This window comes from Taudactylus pleione, unplaced genomic scaffold (assembly GCF_031769625.1).
Source record: "Taudactylus pleione unplaced genomic scaffold, aTauple2 ptg001573l, whole genome shotgun sequence".
NCBI lineage: Eukaryota > Metazoa > Chordata > Amphibia > Anura > Myobatrachidae > Taudactylus > Taudactylus pleione.
In genome coordinates this window covers 734,460-742,959 of record NW_028285970.1, presented here as the reverse complement: position 1 = coordinate 742,959, position 8,500 = coordinate 734,460, and the positions used below count along the sequence as shown (strand labels likewise).

Below are 8,500 nucleotides of genomic sequence, written 5' to 3'. Positions count from 1 at the left end.
CAGGAAACAGGTGGTGAGCACAGGGAACTCTCTCTCAGCTATGCTGAGAAACACGTTGCACTGGCAATGAAGAGAGGCTCTGGACCTCCCTAAATACCGAGTGCCGTACCGTGACTGGCCAGAGAGAGCACGTGACACACCAGGATTGGACGGCTGAATCACATGGCCCACGACAAACACCAGTGCCATCACCAGACGCCCCCCGCCACAGTGACCTCACAGGTATTACCCGTCGACCACTATGCCGAGAAACCCTGGACGTGACAATTCCTTTTTATAAGGGTGTTTCCACACTTACAAACCACCCTGTATTATATCAGACATTTAGAATCAGTCAGTGCTTAAGAGTGAGGCACAATGGTTTATTGAAGTATATCTACCCAGTAAAGTGTATTATTAAATTCAGCTGTTCAGTCAGGGAGAGATTGAAAACTGTACAGAAGGTAATGATAGATGGTTTGATTTATATACTTGCCTGATTTTTGTTCCTGGGATACTTTGGCCTTATTCATTATAAATATAGAAAATTATTTATTTTCAGATATGGCTTAGTCATGTAAATACTATAGATGCAAAGGGATATACAGTAAATACCATAAACAACAGAGGAAATATTACATGCTTTACAATTATGAATCCAACCAGAATTCTAAATATTCCTTGATGAATAGAGCACTTATGAGACTTTGTTAAGCATAAAATGTTTGACCTCCTTGAAGCTGTCAGTGTTTCATTTGTGGTCATTATTTTTGCACTGTTTGTACATTGCTAGACCTTTTGTTCACATTGTGCTCTTTAAGAAGGAACAGGTGGTCCTCTAGATGCTGGTGGTTTAGTTACAGCAATACGAGGTGGAACTTCAAGATTCTTCCCTTTAGCTCCAGCTGAATTTTCATTCCTATTGGGTCGTCCTCCTGTAATACAAATTAGCATATTTTGAGAAAACTACTGTGATCACTAGATAATAATGAGGCCATAGATTCCAAGCAGCTCTACAATTCCTCCTGCCAGCAACCCTGCCCACTCACATGACCTCATGTGTCTGGGGAGTGGGGCTGGCACAGTCCAGGGGGGAGCCCTGGTCCTGCGCTGCTTGTAATAGTCTCATCCCATATGTCTATCTTATTCAGTAGCGGCTCTAGGCCCATCCACCCTCCCTCCAGGCACTATCGTGACTATGTAACTTCAGGGGGACGGAGCGGAGGAGGGAAGGGGCGGCAACACAGGACAGCGCTGGGCACAGCAAAGCCTAGTGCCGGCCCTGATCTTATTGTTTTGAATAAGAATATACAAACAAATAAGGACTTAAGTAGTTGACTAATTCAAGCCTGAGAAATCTTTGATCTTGAAAGTGTGTTATTATAGTTTTAGAAAAATGATTATGGACAAAAGTCACTGTATAAATTAGTGAGTCCTATCTAAAATTCCTGTAAGAAAACAACACACTGCAAACTGCACAACAAAGTTTATATATCAAAAGTTGCCAAAACCATGCACTAGAATACATCAATATGCAGATAAAGTCAGACGACCTGTCAAAGTACATCATTTATTTGGTGGCATAGGCTGTCTGTTGTCCTATATGCATGTATTAGCAAGTTTGCTTTATTCAACATCATACCCTTGGCCATTACCCATATTCCCTGCCTGGGGATCATTCTTGATTCTTCCCTGCCCTTCAACCGGCACATTCAAAATATAATTCACTCTTACCATTTCCACCTCCAAAACATCTCTAAGATCAGGCCCTGTCTCACTCTAAAAACCGCAAAAACCTAATCCACACACTCATCATCTCTCACTTCAACTATTGTAACCTCCTCCTATTTGGCCTTCCCTGTACATCGCATCTTCAGATCTGCCGTGCTGTAGGGCAGATTTGCCAATCTGGGACACAATGCACTGGATGCACGATAGACCTTAACTCAGATTGGACATTTTTTACTCCAAATCGTGACCACGACTGCCTGGGAGCTGCCTGGGGAGAGTTCAGGGGAAATCGTACACATTGTGGGATTGAGAACACATCGCTATGTGTGTGGGCACCTTTAACTCTCCCCATTTCAATCTATCATGAATGCTGCTACCTGTCTCATTTTCCTTTCTATCCACCGAAACCAGTTCAAACACTTGACCCTCAATTACAAAGCACTTAGGTCGTAATTATGAAAGCACCAACCAATCTGCTCCTATCTGTCATTGTACAGACTGCATTTGAAAAATTACAGTTAAGAGCAGATTGGTTGGTACTTTTATCTCTCACAAGTTTATCTCTCTCCAAGCTTTCGTGAAAAGCCCCTTAATCCCTCTACAGTCTATACCCTCCTATGTCCCTAACCTCATTTCTGTCCATACTCCCTCTCATTCCCTCTGCTCTTCCTCCAATTGCCAGCTAAAGTCCAGTGTTGTAGACCCTGAAGCCCTTGTTATTAGTCTACTTACTGTAAGCCAATTCCCAGGGAAACTCATTTAATACAATGATCAGCTTTTTTATGAAGACAGGCTTAACGCTCCAATTGCCATGCACTAAAGCCAGCGTGGCTTTGGAAAAGCATAAACACCCATTTGTAGGAGTATCTTTTATTCTATGTATTCCTGGGAAATGCTGGAGATATGCCAGAACAGCAGTGACACCATGATCTGATTTATCTGATCTACTTTGATCATATTAAAGAGGTAAAGTAGGTAAGCTAGTTTGTAGACATACCAGGAGGATTATCTTTACTTGATTTAGAGAGTGCTGCTGCATCCTCTTTTGCCTCTGCTGCCTTTTCTGCTGCTTTCTTACTTCTCTTCTTGCTCTCCTCAGCTTGCTAGATGACAAAAATCAGTACAAAAGATTAAGGGGGAGATGTATCAAACCTAGGAGAGTGAGATCCAACCAATCGGCTCCTAACTGTCATTTTACAGGCTGTGTTTCAAAAATGACATTTAGGAGCTGATAGGATGGCACTTTATCTCTCTCCACTTGATCTCTTTCCAAAGTTCGATACACATCCCCTTAAGTGTTACTGACATAATGTAGTATCGGAGTACATTACTTATTTATACATACGCTTTGCAGTTTTTTCTTTAGTTCAAGAATTGATGCTTGATAACCCTTAGATGTTGCATTGAGGTAATAGATACTCATCCTAGACAAAACAGATATAAATAAATGAACATGCCAACAATTTATTTCCTGTTCAGAAAATGGCAGAATTGTAAAGCACATTGCTTGTAGATCATCTACATGTTAGTTATAAGCAAAGTTAGGGGACAGTTATGGGGCCTGTCTAGAGGGTAAGATGTAAGCCAACCACGTGATGATTGCCCATAAAGCAACATAGTCTACCTGGTGGTACAGTGGGCAATGTAATTCAAAGTAGTTTGTTCAATAATCATATACTTCACTTGTTTTCTCCTTACTCTCAATGTCCGTAAGATATGAGGGAGTGTCTTATTAAACTTCTTGCACATGCCATTACCCTATGGTGTGGTCTTTCACTTCACTGCCTTGTAAATCTGACAGGGTCACCCCAACAATCCTTCTTTAAAAGAAATTAATTTGCTTTAAGCAAGGAGGAGGAGGAGGAGGAGGAGGAGGAGGAAGAGGAGGAGGAGGAGGAGAAGGAAGAGGAGTTGTACTTTGTATGGTAAAACTTTAACAGACTAGTGGGGGTATATTTTGTACTCATTAAACAAAATAAATATTTCTATTTTATCCTCTCGTTACTATACTTACACCATAAGCAGTATGAATGGTAGAATAAGTCCTGGGTTTGATGCATAGCTGAATACTTTTGCAAACCATGCAGGGAAGTCATTCTGTAGGGTCTCCTGTATAACTTCAAACATTCTCTGCTTTCCGCTATTAAAATATATGCATATTATTAAGTATATAATAAATGCACAACACATGCAATTCATAATAAGGGCAGCATTTCACTTGACTTCTTAAGCAGCTAATTACAATAATTGTAAGATACCATTATTTCGACAGAGCCGCATTTTCCAGTATCATTTATCAGCTGGACCAAAATGCTGTCACCTGCTTTACTCAGAATCTCTTAGCGGAAATCTATGGTGTGACAAATACATTTAATAGAGGTCTATAGGAGCGTATTTACAGAGACTGTCAACTGTGATTATTACGGATTAGAGAACATCAGCAGGAAAATTGCAGCGGACATCCTTGCCACACACAGTTACTGATGCACATACAATTCCTAAGGACTTAGTTGACGCTGCTAGTGCTTGATATAAAAAAAACATTATTTTACAATTTACATTACAATAAATGCAACCACACAATTGCTCAAAATGTTAATAATATGTTTTATTATGAGCTTTGACAAAACACTGTTCAACATTACAATTGTTTTTTTTTTTTTAAATACTAATTCACTAAACATATTTTGTTACATTAATTGCACTCTAGTAATTGGTCAAATTGTGTACTTATTTACAAAATGTTAATTTTGTAAATAAGTAAGCTGAGATAAATATAAAAAATCATTTGGTTAATGTTGCATTCTTTATTTTTTTATCTGGTTTCATTTGTATGTATTCATAAGTATTCTGGTACCCTCTAGAGAAGAATAGGAAGCATTAGCATGTGACAGTACATTGATATAGATTTCACATGGGAAGGAAGGCAAGAAAGGAAATGAAGTACAGTGCTGCCAAGTGCCTACCTACTGTAGATAAATAACTGCCATAAACAGAATTTTGCCATGTCATTTTTAACCATTTTCCAGTTTAAGAAAATCATTTGTTAGACCTGAGATCAAACTCAAAGGGCAAAATTTACTAAGCGGCAGGTTCTAAACCCCGGAGGTTTGACGACGGATTCTAAACTCTGGCGGTTTGGTGGCAGTTTCTAAATGACACCAAAACCGCTGCCTAGTCATTTTAGCCCTAGCCCTGTTCTATTCTATTTTAAAATGTGTTTTGACATTGGTTTTTGTGACGGTTTTGAAGAGGTTTTGGCCTTAGTACATCTGCAGATAGCAAAACCGCCACCAAACCGCTGGGGTTTAGAACCCGCCGCTTAGTAAATTTTTCCCAAATACTTTACATATGCAATGTACAATGATGTGCAGAAGAAGAGAAAGTTCACTTATTTACAAGTAAATCTCTAGTGCAGGCCTAGCCAACCTGTGACTCTCCAGCTATTTATGAAACTACACATACCAGCATGCCCTGTCACAGTTTTAGCATTATCTCTTAGTAAAATCGTGGCAAGGCATACTGGGATTTGTAGGACTTGCTGGAGAGACCCAGGCCTGCTCTAGTGAATTGAAACATGTCAGAAAAGAGGAAATGTGTGTTTAAAGTAGGGGTGTGCACCGGCCACTTTTCGTGTTTTGTGTTTTGGTTTTGGATCTGGATCTTTCTTCGTGTTTTGGATCTGGATTGGTTTTGCCAAAACCACCCTTCCGTGTTTTGGGTTCTGGGTTTTGTGTTTTGGATCTGTATTTTTTTTTTAAAAAGCATAAAAACAGCTAAAATCACAGAATTTGTTGGTTTCTCTGCTCCTATGCTATTATTAACCTCAATAACCTTAATTTCCACTCATTTCCAGTCTATTCTGAACACCTCACACCTCACAATAGTGTTTTCATGTCCAAAAGGTTGCACCGAGGTAGCTGGATGACTATGCTAAGCGACACGAGTGGGCGGCACAAACACGTGACCCATCTAGGAGTGGCACTGCAGTGGCAGACAGGATGGCAGTTAGAAAAACTAGGCCCCAAACTGTACATAATGCAAAGAAAAAAAAGAAGTGCAAGATGGAATTGTCCTTGGGCCCTCCCACCCACCCTTATGTTGTATAAACAGGACATGCACACTTTAACAAATCAATCATTTCAGCGCCAGGGTCTGCCACACAACTGTGGCTGAAATGATTGGTTCGTTTGGGCCCCCACAAAACAAGCTGGCAATTAATGTGTCCCTGCACAAACTGGCTCTACGGAGGCAAGATGTCATCCTCATCCTCCTCATCCACCGATTCCTCACCCTCTTCAGTGTGTACATCCTCATCCTCACAAAGTATTAACTCGTCCCCACTTGAATCCACCACCACAGGTCCCTCTGTACCTTCTGGAGGCTGGTCTCCCTGGAAGAGCTGATAATTCATTTTGATGAACATCATCTTCTCCACATTCTGTGGAAGCAACCTCCTACGCCTTTCGCTGACAAGGTTCCCGGCTGCACTAAACACTCTTTCGGAGTACACACTGGAGGGGGGGCAACTCAGGTAAAATAAAGCCAGCTTGTACAGGGGCCTCCAAATTGCCTCTTTTTCCTGCCAGTACAGGTATGGACTGTCTGACATGCCTACTTGGATGCTGTCACCGATGTAATCCTCCACCATTCTGTCAATGGTGACAGTATCATATGCAGTGACAGTAGACATGTCAGAAATTGTTGCCAGGTCCTTCAGTCCGGACCAGATTTCCAAACTTGGTCCTGCCTGCCCTGCATCACCGCCAGCGGGTTGCTTAGGATACCTAAGTTTTTTCCTGGCAGCCCCAGTTGCGGGAGAAAATGAAGAAGGAGCCGTTGACGTGTCACGTTCCGCTTCAGCTGACAGTGTGTTCACCAGCAGGTCTTTGCACCTCTGCAGGCTTGTGTCGGCCGGAAAGAGAGACACCACATAGGCTTTAAACCTAGGATCAAGCACGGTGGCCAAAATGTAGTGGTCTGATTTCAACAGATTGACCACCCTGGAATCCTGGCAAAGCGAATGAAGGGCTTCATCCACAAGTCCCACATGCCGAGTGGAATCGCTCCGTCTTAGCTCCTCCTTCACTTTCTCCAGCTGCTTCTGCAAAAGCCTGATGAGGGGAATGACCTGACTCAAGCTGGCTGTGTCTGAACTGACTTCACGTGTGGCAAGTTCGAAGGGCTGGAGAACCTTGCACAACACGGAAATCATTCTCCACTGCGCTTGAGTCAGGTGCATACCCCCTCCTTTGCCTATGTCATAGGTGGATGTATAGGCTTGTATGGCCTTTTGCTGCTCCTCCATCCTCTGAAGCATATAGAGGGTTGAGTTCCACCGCGTCACAACCTCTTGCTTCAGGTGATGGCGGGGCAGGTTCAAGAGTGTTTGCTGGCGCTCCAGTCTTCGGCACGCAGTCGCTGAATGGCGAAAGTGGCCAGAAATTTTTCGGGCCACCCAAAGCGTCTCCTGCACGCCCCTGTCGCTTTTCAGAAAATTCTGCACCACCAAGTTTATTGTGTGAGCAAAACATGGGACGTGCTGGAATTTGCCCAGATGTAATGCCCGCACAATATTGGTGGCGTTGTCAGATATCACAAATCCCCAGGAGAGTCTAAGTGGGGTAAGCCACTGGGCGATGATTTCCCTCAGTTTCTCTAAGAGGTTGTCGGCGGTGTGCCTCTTACTGAAACCGGTGATACACAGCGTAGCCTGCCTTGTAACGAGCTGGCGTTTCTGAGATGCTGCTACTGGTGACGCTGCTGCTGTTGCTGCGTAAGGTGATACATCTACCCAGTGGGCTGTCACAGTCATATAGTCCTTAGTCTGCCCTGTTCCACTTGTCCACATGTCCGTGGTTAAGTGGACATTGTGTACAACGGCATTTTTCAGGACACTGAGGACACTTTTTCTGACGTTTCTGTACAGTCTCGGTATCGCCTGCCTAGTGAAGTGGAATCTAGACGGGATTTGGAACCGGGGACACACTACCTCCATCAATTGTCTAAATCCCACTGCACTAATGGCGGATACCGGACGCACGTCTAACACCAACATAGCAGTCAAGGCCTCAGTTATACGTTTTGCTTCAGGATGACTGCTGTCGTACTTCATCCTCCTCGCTAAGGACTGTTGGAGGGTCAATTGTTTAGTAAAAGTAGTGGTGTTCCTACTTCCTCTCTGGGATGATGAACGACTCCCAGCAGCAGCAACAGCAGCAGCGGCAGCAGTAGGCGTAGCAATGCAGGATCCTCCAGAGGAATCCCGGATAGGAGAGTCAGTCATGCCAGTGACATGGCCTGCAGGACTACTTCCGATCCTGACTAAGGAGGAAATTGACGAGGAGGGAGTTGACGGTGTGGTTTGCAGGCGCTTGGATACAACAGGACAACGGGATTTAGGTGTCCCTGGACTGCTTACGGTCTTAGCCAAAGTTTCTGAACTTGACAGTAACTTTTTATGAACGCGCTGCAGGTGCCGTATAAGGGAGGATGTTCCTAGGTGGTTGACGTCCCTACCCCTACTTATTTCACCTTTACATATGGTACATATGGCAAGACAGTTGTTGTCCGGATTTGGATAGAAATATTGCCAGACCAAAGAGGTGGAATGTTTGGTCTTCTGCCCAGGCATGACCGTGATGGGCTTTTTCATCCCACGGACAACAACTGTCTCCCCCGGAGCCTGATTTAAACAAACCACATCACCATCAGAATCCTCCTCGCCAACTTCCTCCTCAGCGCCAGCTACACCAGTATCCTCATCCTGTTGTACTTCAACAGTGACATC

At 43.3% G+C, this 8,500-nt stretch overlaps 1 protein-coding gene across 1 annotated transcript in view; it reads right to left on the bottom strand.

The window, feature by feature from the left end:
* Positions 1–394: 394 nt before the first annotated feature.
* The window catches only part of LOC148442288 (transmembrane channel-like protein 1), a 152,256-nt gene continuing 144,150 nt past the window's right edge, over positions 395–8,500 (bottom strand). The window contains exons 18-21 of the mRNA XM_088464078.1: positions 3,725–3,850; positions 3,056–3,134; positions 2,708–2,813; positions 395–914 (exon numbers count right to left, since the gene is read on the bottom strand). Coding sequence (XP_088320204.1) covers positions 796–914; positions 2,708–2,813; positions 3,056–3,134; positions 3,725–3,850 — 430 coding nt within the window. The 3' untranslated portion in view covers positions 395–795. The remainder of the gene's footprint in view (positions 915–2,707; positions 2,814–3,055; positions 3,135–3,724; positions 3,851–8,500) is intronic.